This window comes from Megalobrama amblycephala, linkage group LG10 (assembly GCF_018812025.1).
Source record: "Megalobrama amblycephala isolate DHTTF-2021 linkage group LG10, ASM1881202v1, whole genome shotgun sequence".
Classification (NCBI taxonomy): Eukaryota; Metazoa; Chordata; class Actinopteri; order Cypriniformes; family Xenocyprididae; genus Megalobrama; species Megalobrama amblycephala.
Genome location: NC_063053.1, coordinates 30,425,045 through 30,441,668, shown reverse-complemented (window position 1 = coordinate 30,441,668; position 16,624 = coordinate 30,425,045). Strand labels below are relative to the sequence as shown.

The 16,624-nt window shown below is 35.7% G+C and overlaps 1 protein-coding gene across 4 annotated transcripts in view; it reads left to right on the top strand.

Moving 5' to 3' along the window:
- Positions 1–16,624, top strand: part of LOC125277342 (collagen alpha-1(XIX) chain) — a 230,833-nt gene that overhangs the window by 71,192 nt on the left and 143,017 nt on the right. For all 4 annotated transcript variants that reach the window (XM_048205749.1, XM_048205748.1, XM_048205746.1 and 1 more), the window contains 4 exons: positions 202–237; positions 4,671–4,700; positions 5,260–5,286; positions 5,600–5,653. In XM_048205749.1, the coding sequence (XP_048061706.1) occupies positions 202–237; positions 4,671–4,700; positions 5,260–5,286; positions 5,600–5,653 (147 nt within the window). The remainder of the gene's footprint in view (positions 1–201; positions 238–4,670; positions 4,701–5,259; positions 5,287–5,599; positions 5,654–16,624) is intronic.

Below are 16,624 nucleotides of genomic sequence, written 5' to 3'. Positions count from 1 at the left end.
TTACAGCTGATTGTTAACACTCTATAAACCCCTTCGCACCAGGGTCCTGATTTAGTTTGTGATAATGATCTGTTAACTGTACGTTATCATTTGCACTTCATCTCATTCTGTATATTTTAGGAACAAAATGTAGCTCTTTGGACACCTGCTTATATTTGAACAAAAATCACTCCTCTGAATTTGATTGCTTCTCTGTTGCAGGGGGAACCAGGCCCACCGGTTTCGGAAACACTGTCGGTACGTATCTCAATTCACCCTACTACAACGCTGCATGTCATTTCAGAGCTCAATATACTGAAACTGACTCTTTTTGAAGTCCCATATGAAGCATGATATGCATAAGCAGCATTAAGCACTGAAATTAGATTTATGGAGAGTCTTTGCTAAGGTTTTAAAGAATGGTTGACACTTTCACAGATATGAGAAAGGTGCTCAAATAGGGTGTTATGTTACATACAATCGTTATACAGTAAGAAATACAGGTGAACAAAATTTCAGAGCTGAGAGACAATTACTATTATTGACCTCAACTTTAGTTAAATTCGGGTAAGTAACTGTCAATTTACATGATCCAATCAATACCCGAAATCACTGCCACGTTTATTTTCTTTTACTATTTTACTGTCAAATACATCAATACACGTCTGCTACATCTCATAAAACAACAGCGGGATGTATGTTCTTTGTGTGTTAGGATACTACAGCTCTGCCTCTTTATGTAACCTAAACTTTTTCAAAATTAATACTTCTATTCAGGATGGCCTCTTTATATTGATCAAAAGTCACAGCGAAGACATTTTACAATGTTACAAAAAAATTCTATTTCAAATAAATGCTGTTCTTTTCAACTTTCTATTCAAAGAATCTTGAAAAAATGGATCTCAGTTTCCACAAAAAAATATTAAGCAGCACAAGCGTTTTCAACATTGATAATAATAAGAAATTTTATTTGAGCACCAAATTTGCATATTAGAATGATTTCTGATGCAGTTTTTCTCAACCGGTGGGTCGTGACAAAAGGCGTTCACAAGCAGTGTTGGAGAAAGTTACTTTTAAAAGTAATGCATTACAATATTGCATTACTCCCTAATTGCGATACTATGGAAAGTAATGTGTTATGTTACTTTTGCGTTACTTTTTCTCATCTGGTCTGGGCTGTTTGTTTGTTTTTATAAGAACAAAAAGGTTCTAATTTTGGCAATTGTTAAGGCCCTTCCACACCAAAAGTGAAATGAATAAGCCTCAGGCTGAAGGAAATGCAAATTCACGCCTGTACAGTAGAGGGCGCAGCTCAAACAAACCTTTTAGCGGTGCTGCCATTTTGATTTAGTCTAGAACTAATTTAGAATAATCATCATGGAGAGGCGTCAGTCAAAAAATGCGAATCTGAATACATAACTCAAGTTACTCGTAATGCGTTACCCCCAAACTTTTTTTCGCAAGAGTAGGTCGCAGACTGTGTAGTCAAAGAAACAACAGAAACCTTAATTCTAAATGTTTTTCTGATGCGAGACTTTTATTTTGAAAGACATGCGTTAAAGCTGTTGCAAAAAAATGCGTTTTTCCATTCCACTGTGGCATTTCCATTGTTTTTCTATTTAATCGCGCTAGATGGACGGTTGACCTTTGTGCTTGCGTCTCATGCATGGAACAGCGTTCTAAAAACATGGCGCTCAAGTTAAAAGAAGTTCGGGGCTGCTCACATAGAACACGTTTTTCCATTCAACTGCGCAACTTTTCTAATATTTTTAATGTAAACACGCTAGACGGGTGACTTTAACCTCTGCGTTCACATCAGTGTTAGGGGTAATGCATTACAAGTAACTTGAGTTATGTAATCAGATTACTTTTCCAAGTAACTAGTAAAGTAACGCATTACTTTTTCAAAATATCTGTTACTTTTTTCAAGAAAGTAATGCAAGTTACTTTTTCACATTTATTGACTAACAGCTCTCCTGTCCCCATGTTGAGAGAAATAAAGTGTAGAGATGTTGTGTGCATGATGGATATTGTAGTTCTAATCTAGAGCATACATTTACTCATCTCACTTGCACGAAAACATTCAGTATTCCTCAAAATGAATAAAAACAGTGAAATGCATTAGCAGAATTTTATGCAAACCTGTAATAATTAACTATATTAAATGACACAAATACACTTTATGTATTTAATCTCACTTTATTAAAGGTGCCCAAGAATGCTTTTTCACAAGATGTAATAAGAGTCTAAGGTGTCTCCTGAATGTGTCTGTGAAGTTTCAGCTCAAAATACCCCATAGATTTTTTTTAATAAATTTTTTTAACTGCCTATTTTGGGGCATCATTAACTATACACTGATTTTGGCAGCGCCGCCCCTTTAAATCGCGTGCTCTCTGCCACACGAGCGCTCGACTATATTACAGTGCATTTACAAAGTTCACACAGCTAATATAACCCTCAAATGGATCTTTACAAGATGTTCATCATGCATGCTGTATGCATGCTTCGAATTATGTGAGTAAAGTATTTATTTTGATGTTTACATTTGATTCTGTATGAGTTTGAGGCTATATGCTCTGTGGCTAAAGGCTAATGCTACACTGTTGGAGAGATTTATAAAGAATGAAGTTGTGTTTATGCATTATACAGACTGCACATGTTTAAAAATGAAAATAGCGACGGCTCTTGTCTCCGTGAATACAGTAAGAAACGATGGTAACTTTAACCTCATTTAACAGTACATTAGCAACATGCTAATGAAACATTTAGAAAGACAATTTACAAATATCACTAAAAATATCATGCTATCATGGATCATGTCAGTTATTAATGCTCCATCTGCCATTTTTCGCTGTTGTTCTTGCTGGCTTACCTTGTCTGTGCACAGATCCAGACGCTAATACTGCCTTTCCTTGTCTAATGCCTTGAACATGGGCTGGCATATATGCAAATATTGGGGTCATACATATTAATGATCCCGACTGTTACGTAACAGTCGGTGTTATGTTGAGATCCGCGTTTTTTCCGGAAGTCTTTTAAACAAATGAGATTTATATAAGAAGGAGGAAGCAATGGGGTTTGAAACTCAATGTATGTCTTTTCCATGTACTGAACTCTTGTTATTTAACTACCGTATGCCAATATAAATTCAATATTCTAGGGCACCTTTAACCAATGTCTTTGCTGCTGACCTTCAATGATCCAATTCAACCATACTAATAAGCAAAAATGACTTTAGATTAGATTTAGAAATAAGAGTGTTGAACTTCCTTCTCCTTTATCCTATTCTTCTTTTATCCAGAATGGCAGCACCGCTGAAAGGTTTGTTTGAGCTGCTAAGTAACACAATTAGTTACTTTCTTTTAAGGAGTAACGCAATATTGTAATGCATTACTTTTAAAAGTATGTTTCCCCAACACTGCGTCTCACATCTTCTGCAGCCTCTCGCAAATGACACAGCGTTCTAAAAACGTAGCGCTCAACTTAAAAAAAAAAAAAAAAAAAAAAAAAAAAAAAAAAACGTCTCTAGACCTTGCGCTTTTTTCCTTCTAATGACCTGCGTCTCACTTTTTTAACAGCAAAAGCGTGTTCTGTGGAAACCGACCTTTAAACTTTTTTAAAAAACACGTCTCTAGACCTTGTGAGGTCCAGTTCAAACAGAACGTGTTTTTGCTGTTAAAATCACGACGTTAAAATGCAATATAGTAGTTACGACCCCAAACAGTGTTGAAAATGTGTTCTAAGAGAAGTTCCATGTAGATTTTAATACTATATGCCATTCGCCTTCTTTATCTTCACAACTAAAACAAATAAAAGTCAAAGGACTGCCAGCACATGATCACTCAGGGTCGACCCGAACAAGCACACATTGGAGGTTAGACATGTCCTTCAAATAGGGAGCTAACAATTCGGCACGTCTGCTACATCTCATAAAACAACAGCGGGATAGATGTTCTTTGTGTATTAGGATACAGTATACAGCTCTGCTCCTTTATGTAACCTAAACAGCAAACTAATCCCAACGGAACTGTATCAGGACATAACAGTTATTTACTCATGCTAATTTTACATTTTATGAGGACAAGCTGGAATACCAGGGATGCAAACGTGAAAGCCGACAACACACTCGCGCATCACCACTCCCTCTTGTAGTCAAGTTGTAAATCATGTGGTACAAAGCCATTTTAACAAGCTTTGGTGGCTGAAATTCTTCATGTATATACAAATAGCTTATAGCTGACATTTCTGATTTTATCAGTGTTTCAGGTTATTTTATATTCTATTACGGATCTTGCCAGCGTAGACATCTGTCGTTCTTATTTACGGCCTCTAATGTCACAGGCCGTCTCTCCCCTGTTACATTTTGACAGTTTTAGGAGCTTTTAAAGCTCTTGTTCTTTGACTTTCACCAGACACTAGGAGTGAATGGCTATTTTTGCAGCTGTTTCTAAGATGTGTCAGTATTTTCGAGGATGCCAGCTGAAAGATAACACCACACTCTGCATCTGAAAGGCCGTCTGTATGTGTCTTGTATACATGCGAATGGTCATGTGGTTTGTCCTTTCATGTAGGTCATGTAGTGTAAAGAAATCTTAGGTCCTGACCTTTGTTTTAACAGTATTAACAGCTGAAGTTAATTGCCGTCTTTGTTTGATGAAACGTGTTATAATTTCCCTTCTGCTTTCTCTTAGATTGAAAAGCAAGCTCAAAAAGGAGACCAGGTAAAAACATGTTTCATTTTTGTATTCTGAAACTGAATGCCAGCACACTTTTTTTTCATGAGAATTTTATTACAGTGCTTGTAAGGCAGCCCTCACTACTGATATCCTTCGTTCTCTGCATTTTCCTGGAATTTTTGATGATTCATAGTGAAAGCCTGTTGCCTTTTTTAATTAAACACAACTAGAAATGTCAGTCTGCTTCTTCAGATATCTCTGTAGCTAATTCAACTAGAATGTATTGACTTAAATATATATTTTTTTGTAGATAATTTTACTTTAATTATAAGAATGTTCAACAGTGAAAATGTAACCCAAATCGATGACATCACCATAACATTATTCAAAAATGTTCGATCTCTTCTACTTGTTTAAATCTATTTTTCTATCTAAAAGGTAATATTTAAAATAGTCTTTTTATCAAATAAATGCAGGCTTGGTGCACATAAGAGACTTCTTTAAAAAACATAAATCTTACTGACACCAAACTTCTAGTTATATAGATACTCAGAATGTTAAAAATCTTTATTTTTTATTTATTTATTTATTTATTTTTTTGCAGGGTTCCCCAGGAGTTCCTGGAGAAAAGGTAAGCGTTTCAACAGCATTTTCATAAATTGAATAATTTTATTTATTTATTTTTTACCTTCCTTAATGAAGTTCACCCATGAGTTGTGAACATGCCATTTGAACATCTGTCTCTCAGCACTTTAATAAGCACCGACATGTAAACCCGTCTAGGCAGAGCCAGCTGCTTCTGCTCATATTCACATCAATGTTGCTTCTGGATCTAATCATGTTTTTGAGGGCAATTATGACCACAGACAGGTGGAAGCCTAGATCCAGACTAGCCTGCAATGCTTCGAGAACTAGAACCCTGATCCTTTACCCATCTTCCCCAGGGAGATGCTGGCCTGCCCGGTCAACCAGGAGCACCAGGAAAAGAGGGCAAAAGGGTGAGTAAACCGAAGCAGGTTGCTGCCTGTGTGGGCTGAATCCATGTTGCAAATGTGTTTGTGTAACCGACCCGTCAGCGAGACGAGCCTTCGGGAGTGACCCGGCAGCAGCTGGAAGGAGAAAAAGATCGGAGAGCTCTGTGTGGGCCTGGTCTCATGGGAATGACTCTGAATATTCAACTGTAAGGTCAATCATAGACTGAGAGCACGTATGGCCAACCCCAGCGGGAAGCAATCTCAAGGGTGATTTACGGTTCGACATGCTTGAATGTATTGAGAAAATGATACTGTTTCATTATTGATTTTATCTTTGATTTTCTTAATGCCATCGGTCAAGGGTTAAATTGTTGCTCTGCTCACGGCCTGAAAAGCATTATGGGAAATTTGACTGCCTGCAACAAATTACAGTTGCATGTTCCGCTTATTTGAATTACCTAAGCCGTTGAGCCATTTCACTAGAGGCATGCTAACACCTGTTAACGCAAATGTTATCTCGGCTCCTCGAGTGGTTAATGGTCCTGAATGCCGTACAGTTGTTTCTCGACTCCCTTGAATGTGATAAAAAGTATTAAAAATGCATGCCACTTAGATGGAGGAGAATACTTGGGTCCGCCGCAGGGACTGTAAGCGCAGCATTAAGCTATTCAACAGAATGAATGAATATTTATTATCCACTGCAGTGGTGTTCACTGGAGTGTTATCATAACACTGTTGGGTATTTTCAGTTCAGTGATGGATTGAGTGATGCACCGTGCCATAGACATCTGGATTTTGTCCACACTGGTTGGGAATGTTTCCACTCGGAATGGCAGAACAATTCCCTGTTCCACAATTGGTGTATGTATTCAGTCCACAATTGGTGTATGTATCCAGGGCAAGAAATAAGGATTAAAGGTGCCCTAGAATTAAATATTGAATTTATATTGGCATAGTTGAACAACAAGAGTTCAGTACATGGAAAAGACATACACTGAGTTTCAAACTCCATTGTTTCCTCCTTCTTATATAAATCTCATTTTTTTAAAAGACCTCCGAAGAACAGGCGAATCTCAACATAACACCGACTGTTACGTAACAGTCGGGATCATTAATATGTATGACCCCAATATTTGCATATGCCAGCCCATGATCAAGCCATTACACAAGGGCAGAATGTCTGGATGTGCACAGCTGAATCATCAGACTAGATAAGCAAGCAAGAACAATAGCGAAAAATGGCAGATGGAGCAATAATAACTGACATGATCCATGATATCATGATATTTTTAGTGATATTTGTGAATTGTCTTTCTAAATGTTTCGTTAGCATGTTGCTAATGTACTGTTAAATGTGGTTAAAGTTACCATCGTTTCTTACTGTATTCACGGAGACAAGAGAGTCGTCGCTATTTTCATTTTTAAACACTTGCAGTCTGTATAATGCATAAACACAACTTCATTCTTTATAAATCTCTCCAACAGTGTCTAATGTTAGCTTTAGCCATGGAGCACTATCAAACTCATTCAGAATCAAATGTAATACATCCAAATAAATACTATACTCACATGATCCGATGTATGCATGCAGCATGCATGACGAACATCTTGTAAAGATCCATTTTGAGGGTTATATTAGCTGTGTAAACTGTGTTTATGCTGTTCAAGGCAAGCGCGAGCTCCGGGGGAGGGGGAGCACGAGAATTAAAGGGGCCGCAACCTATATATCGGTGCATAGTTAATGATGCCCCAAAATAGGCAGTTAAAAAAATGAATAAAAAAAAATCTATGGTGTATTTTGAGCTGAAACTTCACAGACACATTCAGGGGACACCTTAGACTTATATTACATCTTTTAAAAAGAAGTTCTAGGGCACCTCTAAGGATTTATTTTAATTTTATATTTATATTTAATTTTTTTAAATGTGTTCTTTTTGTTAAATTATTAATATATATTTTATTCAAAATTTTATTTTATTTTAAAATTTTCTAGAAATTAGAAAGATAGGAGTTATACAGCTATCTAACTCCACATAAATTCATTAGTCACCATGAAATTGACCATTCTTATTTTTTTAGGGAATATTGCAGTATTTATTATAAATGTTTTATCCGTGCACATCATTTTTTATTTAAATTCATGTGCCCTTGTAATCTTTAATCCCTTTTGCTGCACCATCTCTTCTCTCCTTTTCTCTGATGATGTGTTTACTGCCGCAAGGGCGGGATAACGTGTCACTCACATGAGATCGACCGATAGCAAATGACAACCATCCAACAATCCAGTGAAATCCCGCCCTACATTTTTTCTTGTTTTCCTCAGATATATGTAACAAAAGGGAAAAAAACATTATCGTAATTTTGTTTGAAAACTATAATGAAATCATTACGAATTTGCAGGGCATAAAATTGTTGTACAAGATCAATGAATGTAAAATTTTGTGACATTTCTGCCATCTGGCCTGAAACACTGTCAAACCGGCCCCGGGCCAGCAGATCCATCCTTATTGTTGAGCTCTGCTATTATTAGTCTTGAATATCCAGACATTTGGCATATGATCTGGATCTGGTGCACAGTGTAGCAGAGACCAGCCAGAAGAACCAGGAAGAGCCATTTGGCTGACATGTGAAGCGACCACAGTTCACTTTGTTTTTATGTTGTTTTATGGAAATGGATTATACCACGAATTAAAATTTGTGTAGACGTTTTTTTTTTAAATCAGTATTTCTGTCTGTCCGGAATTCAATGATGATATTTCACAGATATAGCTTTAAAGGAATAGTTCACCCAAAAATGAAAAGCTGGATTCCACCAAAGCATTTTTCTATAATAATCTTTTACATTGTAATCCTTTTATTTTTAATATTTGTTATGTTTGTGCGCTGCTGCACGTCCCTGTGTGTGTAATAATCAGAGTGTATGTGCACCGGCATATAGGCGCATATTACTAACACGCAAAACAAATATTGCACGATTGACTTTAGACCAGGTTTCAGTTGGTCAATAGCGCAGTCTGTTTCAGTTGCCTCAAAATAGCAACGCGCCAACAATGCACCTGAACACACCTCGTTTTCAGACCAGCACACCCATGGGCGCACAAATGGGCGCAAATGCATTTGCTGTTTAAACAACGTGGAGCAGGATGTGAAAATGATAACTGCGTCGGGCTGAAACTCGCAAAAAACAATTGCACCGCATTGCACCGGGTGTATGATAGGGCCCTTTGTATACTATAATCACTGGCTACCAGCAATGACTGTATGCGATGTATGACATAGGCCTAGCATAAGTTTAATTTTAAATATGGATATTTTCTTACAAAAGCCCATCATTTGCTTCAGAATGCATTTATTAACCCACTGGAATCGTATGGATTACTTTTATGATGGATGGATGAGCTTTTTGAAGCTTCAAAAACTCGGACAATTGCCATTACAAAACTGGGAAGAGCCAGGATATTATTTAATATAACTCCGATTGTGTTTGGCTGAAAGAAGAAAGTCATATACACCTAGAATGGCTTGAGGGTTAGAAAATTATGGAATAATTTACATATTTGGGTGAACTATTCCTTTAAGAGATAGATCTGACATAGTTTACTCATGATACTAATCATTTACCCTCATGTCAAACATCTGTTGTGTTCTGCAGAAGAAAGTAAGTCATACAAGTTTGGAATGACATGAGGGTGTGTAAATGATGCCAGAATTTTCATTTTTCCCTTTAAAGCAAAATGTACAGTTCTGTAAATGACATCTGAGAATGCTGTCTCTTTTAGGTCGCTGCTAGATAGTACTGTCTCACTTAGAGAACAAAACAAGAAGGGTACTTTCGAGGCACAATGACCCATACACATTTTACAGACAGTTAAACATTTCATTAAACTTTTCTCTGAAAACAAGCACTATGTTTTTGTACCTCTATCTTCTGCGAGATTAAAAGGCCACTAGCATTATGACCTTTCGTGCAAAAATCTGAACATAATGTCAGCTTCTACCAACATGATTCCTCTTTAATTGGTTGGTGTTACAGAAAAAAGCTGTTTAGAATCCAGACGCTGTGTTCTAATGATCTTGTGGTCGGCACCCCACGAATTCATTAAAATCTCTGCGCTCGCGAGGGATCGCGCTAGCGTTTACCGCCCACGCGAGTTAGTTTGCTGCGAGACTTAGTTAGAATGAATTCTTTTCCGGCTGCCATTTAAATCAGTGTCAAGTGTGTTGTTTTGTTGCAAAAGACACTATTTGGCCCTATAAATAACTTTGCTTTGATGACTGCACAGCTTCCCGGCAAGCAGGGATGTGGTAAGGTTTCGGGTTATATTTGGCGAGTCACATGCAGCCGGGTAACTTGTTGAGCAGGACTGCGGCGCTCTGCAGTCTTGTAGGCTATTTGGGGAAAGGAGGGACATGGGTCATTATTACTGGCCTTCTAGACGACGACGAGCCTCTGCTGGCGAGAGACTCTCACCCAATTAGCAGCTCTCATTTTCCACACCACTATCAGTCATACACGGCTGCCATCTTTGCGGCAGTGAATTTTTCGCTGCTAGCAAGTTTAACTCATTGGCCTGTGTCACACGACAAGCGTAAGCATTTATTTGCGTGGATTTATTTCGGAAGCCAACCAAGAGGTTACAGCATTGACAATGTGCATGTAACAGTTTTGGTGCCTTTTTTTCTGCACATATTGCCCAGGAACCAACAGAAAACATTGAAAAAAAAGTATGCCGTTATTTTGCGATATGTTCTTTTTCCAAAAATAATTGTCTGAATCAGGATTTTTAATAAAAAAATATGAAAATAAATAAACATTAAAATAAACAAAATTGCTCAAATCAAATTGTGTAAGATGTTGTTTTCAAATATTATCTTTTTATTGTTTTAAGCAGAAACCTCGTTCAATTTTGTTAAAAACAAGACAAATTCTCTGAAAATCAGTATTCTCTACGTGATATTTAATATATTCTCTGTTTTAATGTTTTTAAAGCATCCTGTTTTTGTTTTATTTATATATATATATATATATATATATATATATATATATATATATATATATATATATATATATATATATGATGCTATTTACACTGTGCAAATAGCAATAATACTATTTAAGTGTAAATAGAAATTAGATGCTATATACACTGTGAAAATAGCATATTTTCTTAGCGATAGATGCTGTTTACGCTAAGTGACAATAGCAATATATTCTATTTACACTAAATGACAATAGCAGAATTTTTTTTTAGAGATATGCTGTTTACACTAGGTAAAAATAGCGATAGATTCTGTTTACACCATGTAAAAGTATCAGTTCTTTGCAAGAAGTGTAAATAGCAATTAGATGGTATATTTTATATTGGCAGATACTATTTGCACCTAAGTATTTTTGTACATTAATAGAGTGTTTTATGATCAGAAGAGCGAGCTCAGCAAAAGGCGGATTCGAAACCGTGTCAATCGCAATAAAAGCCGTACTACAAGCCTCACGTGCTACTTCTGCACCACTGGAGACGTTGAATTCTGCACGTCTTTTTTAAACTTGAAATTGGCCCAACCAGACATTGGTGGGGGGAGCTAGTGTAAATAGCGTTTGCCAACAAGGGACGCTATTTGCACTTAGTGTAAATAGACACACCGAAATTAAAATTCTGTCATCATTTACTCACCCTCAAGTTGTTCCAAACCTGTATGAATTTCTTTCTTCTTCTAAACACAAAAGAATATATTATTCAGGTTTAGAACAACTCGAGTAAATGATAACAGAATTTTCATTTTTGGGTGAACTATCCCTTTAATAGTTCAGAGTTATTGGAAGAGATCACATTACGGTTACCTGCCTTCCTCACTGATTAAGCAAATACAATATCTCTTATAATATATTCAGGAAATTTGAGACGTGCGGACTGAATCAATGTTCATGGAAGCAAGCTGGAAAGCCTTTGTCATAGATTTCTTAGTGGAAGGGGTCAAAGGAGTCAGCCCTCCTGCCATCCAGATGATGAAGTTTAATTAATAATGTCTGAATGTCAATATCTGTAATAACTCAAGCATATAGCAATAAAAGGCACTAAAATAACAATGGAATGAATCTGACCACCCGTGGGATAAGAGCTCATGTTAATTATGAGATGGAAGATCAGAGAGAGAGCAAGAGTGTTCTCACACTACAAAAAAAATCATTTTATTAATTGTTATTTTCTTCTAAAAACAGTATTCAAACATTCTTAAAATATGATCAGTTTACTTGAGAAGCAAAACTGCATAAGACTTGTTTTCAGAAAATATATTTTGAATAGTTCTCTCTTGGCAAATATATACTATACCTCTTTGACATTGTCTTTTTTTTCTTGTTTTAAGTATAAACCTCACAAAATTGTGTTTTTTATGCTTAAATAAGAGAACACATTAAACAAAAAGGGTTTTAGAACTATCTGGTTTCTATTCATGCAGTGTCATGTTAGGTAGCCCCGCCCACCACATAATTTAATTGGTCCAAAATTAATGGTGTTTTCTGAATAGCTCTAAATATATAATAACATTTCTCACAGAGTTGTGACCACACAGCCTTGCGCTCCGCTTCTTTTTGGCTCAACCGCAGCAGTTTCTTGGGATTGTGCCCACTCTGCCTGCCTGTTCCTCTCATCGAAAATGAATTGCTACCTAGCAGGTAACTTTTTCAGAGCAGGTCCCAGTGCTGTACTTCACCGCCCCCTCGCACTTCTGCTGCTATCTGTCTGTCTGCCCACGGAAAAAGTTTTTTACCCACTAGAAACTGTTCCAGTAAAGTTAATCAGATCGCAGAATGAACGCACCCAAATTCCTAATATATATTTGAAAATTTGAACTTTTGACCCTTGTCACCACTTTGCACTGAGGTATGAATGTATGTTTTAACATATTACATTAAATAACATTATTATAATAATTTTATGCATTTTATTTATTGTACTACTACAACTACTACTGCTATTGTTGTTGTTATTATTTTTGTTGTATGTGTAGTATTATTATTTTATTTAAATTATTTTATTTTTATTGATATTTTTACTATTATTACTATAATAATGTTATAATGGTCATTTATAAATGAATGAATGAATAAAAATTAACTATTTTTGTAGTATGTATTGCATTTATTGCATTACTAATTATTATTATTATTATTATTATTATTATTATTATTAAATGTATAGATTTAATTATTTTAAATGTTTTACTATTATTATTACTGTTTTAATATTTTTTTATAAATATAGTATTTTATTTAATGTATTATTATTATTATTATTATTAATTATTATTATTATTAGCAAGGTTATATATTTAATTTTTTTTATTATTATTATCTTTATATTATAATTGTATCTTTCATTCTTCTTTTTTTTACTTGATAATGCTTTTTTTCTAGCAAAAAAATGCAACAGTACTTATATATTATTTACTTGCAGACAGTTTTGCATTATGGTATGGTGCTAATGGGCTAAGCACTTGAAGATTTAGTGACGCCCCTGCTAATGAGACCACTTTGGTGTGTTTACATGTGCTTGCGTGTGTGTGAACGAGTCCGAGTGCGTCTGTTTACGTGTCTGTGTATGTTGGAGGTTGGCATTGAGCTGATTTAAATAATAATGCGTTGCGACTGGATTGCACTAGGAGAAAAGGCATGAATAGTAATGTGAAAAGGCTTACTTTTATCCATTATGGATGGCACTGACACCACATGATGAGCAAAACTGGAGGACTTTGGGACCATGTGACAAGCTACAAGAGATCAAACAGGAAGCAGAGGAGCGCCAGCAGAAAAAAAAAAAAGATTTCTCTTCTTCCCGATGGCGGCACACTGAAATATTCATCAGTGCTTGGAATGGTGTGCAAAGCTGTGCTGCTGGCTTCCTGCGCCACAGGACGTAGAAAAGCACAGGCACGCATGCCATGGCAACGGGACTGCCAGTTTACGTTACACATAGTCAGCTGCCAACTTCAGCTGACATACATTTGCGCAATTAGTCAGAATCGAGTTGGAGAACAGCTACTTGTGCTACAGGTGTGTGTGGGAGGGCGTTTGTGTGTGTGCTTGGGTAAACAGAAAGGGCACAAACCTCTGTAATACACCCACAGTAAATAGATGGTTTTATTAGGAGACAGAAAAGCACCAGCCCACACTTGCGTATCACAGTGCACTCGCCCCTAAGCCAGAACATACACGGAGCATGTTCTCGTTTAATGTTCTGCCAAGTTCTCCAGCGCTCAGCACTGCCCTGGCTGGCATACAGTCATGTGTGGGTTCAGTGTAGATGTGTTCAATGTGTGCGTTCACCTCACACTCACACATAATGGTGTTCATCGCCTGTTAAGCTAGTGGGATGCAGAGTATTATCAAAAGGAGCTTCAAACTCTTCACTGAGCGGCTAAGGACGTGGAGAGCTCACTCTTTACTGTAATGTACAAATCTGCTGTTTCACACCGTATTCAGCATTGAAGACCTGAACAAATTAGTTCAATTAAATCATCACTTTGGATCCATTTTGTAAAATCAAAACAGCTTTATCAAAGCCAAGGTATTTGACAATTAAGATCGTTCACAGCGATAGAGAAGTGTGTATATATAGTGTTGTCATCTTTTTTTTTTTTTTAACAGCCCAATTAATATTGCAGCTCTATCTCAGTGAACGTATATACTAGCATGTTTTATTCTGTTTATTCATTTTTTTATTCTATTTATTCTAAATAAATAGACCTACGAGATGTGAAATCAAGAATTTTAAGCTTGCATTCATTCATTTAGCAGATGCTTTTATCCAAAGCGACTTACGAATGAGGAATACAAGTGATTCATCTTTATGAAAATAGTGAATATTTTTTTTAAATAAATATTAGTAGTATAGTATATTATATAGCATATTTTTCTTAACTTTTTGTTCTTAATTTATATTATATTACTATTATTACGGTTATAAATGTAATTGTTATAAATATAATTTATTATTATTATTATTATTATTATTGTATTTGTATTTTTATTTATTATAGTATTAAATTATTTGTGAGATTTAGGTGGCATTGTTCTTTTACTTATTGACAGTTAGTGAAGTCATTATTTTTTGATGAACTGATGGATAGACTATCATTTTTGTATAGAAAGACATATAAAGACAGATGAAATGAATTGATGTGTTGTCAGTAGGCACACAACCCTCTATCTATCGATTGATCAAGCGTTCGTTTTTTTTCATTTGTTATATCTATCATTCGATCGTTCATTCTATCGTTTGATCGTTCTATCATTCATTTGTTATCGTTTTATTGTTTGTTCGATCTTTCTATTGTTCATTTGTTCTATTGTTCTATCATTTCATCGTTGTATCGTTCGTTCTATCGTTTGATTGTTCATTTGTTCCTTCTATCGTTTGATTGTTTGATCATTCATTATATCATTCGTTTGTTCTATCATTTGTTCGTTCTATCTATTTTTCATTCTATAGTTTGTTCGTTCTATCGCTTGTTCTATTGTTTGTTCTAACGTTGGTTCTATAGTTCGTTCTATCGTTCATTTGTTCTATCGTTTGTTCTATTGTTCATTTGTTCTATTGTTCCTTCTATCATTTGATCATTATATCATTTATTTGTTCTGTCGTTTCATAGTTTGTTCGTTTTATCGTTTGATCATTCATTCTATCGTTCGTTCTATCGCTAGTTTTGTTTGTTCTAACGTTGGTTTGTTCTATATAACGGTTGTTCTATAGTTTGTTTGTTCTATTGTTCATTTGTTCTATCGTTGCTTCTATCATTTGTTCATTCTATCATTTGATCGTTCTTCAATCTGTCGTTTGAACATTCGCTTGATCACTCGTTCTATCATTTGTTCGTTCTATCCATCATTTGTTCTAGTTTGTTCTATCATTCATTCTATTGTTCATTCTATGTTTGAACGTTCATTTGATCGTTCTTCAATCTGTCGTTTGAACATCCGTTTGAACGTTCGTTCTATCTATCGTTCGTTCTAGTTTGTTCTATCATTCTATCGTTCATTCTGTTTTAACGTTCATTCGATCGTTCTTCAATGTGTCGTTTGAACATTCGCTCGATCGTTCGTTCTATCATTTGTTCGTTCTATCGTTCGTTCTAGTTTGTTCTATTGTTCATTCTATGTTTGAATGTTCATTCGATCGTTCTTCAATCTGTCGTTTGATCATTCGCTTGATCGTTCGTTCTATCATTTGTTCGTTCTATCTATTGTTCGTTCTAGTTCTATCTTTCATTCTATCGTTCATTCTGTTTGAACGTTCATTCGAATCGTTCTTCAATGTGTCGTTTGAACATTCGCTCGATCGTTCGTTCTATCATTTGTTCGTTCTATCGTTCGTTCTAGTTTGTTCTATTGTTCATTCTATCATTCATTCTGTTTGAACGTTCATTTGATCGTTCTTCAATCTGTCGTTTGAACATTCGCTTGATCACTCGTTCTATCATTTGTTCGTTCTATCGTTCGTTCTAGTTTGTTCTATTGTTCATTCTATGTTTGATCGTTCTTCAATCTGTCGTTTGAACATTCGCTTGATCGTTCGTTCTATCATTTGTTCGTTCTATCTATCGTTCGTTCTAGTTTGTTCTATCATTCATTCTGTTTGATTGTTCATTTGATCGTTCTTCAATCTGTCGTTTGATTCATCGTTCGCTTGTTCGTATCATTTCGTTCGTTCTATCGTTCATTCTATCATTCATTCTGTTCGTTCTATCTATCGTTCAATCGTCGTCTAACATTCGTTCGTTCTATCATTTGTTCGTTCTATCTATCGTTCGTTCTAGTTTGTTCTATCATTTCATTCTATGTTCATTCGTTCATTTGTTTGATCATTCGTTCTTCATCTTTGTTCGTTGAACATCTATCGTTCGTTCTAGTTTGTTCTATCGTTCATTCTGTTTGAACGTTCATTCGTTCGTTCTATCATGTTCGTTTGAACGTTCGATCGTTCGTCGTCTTCATCATCA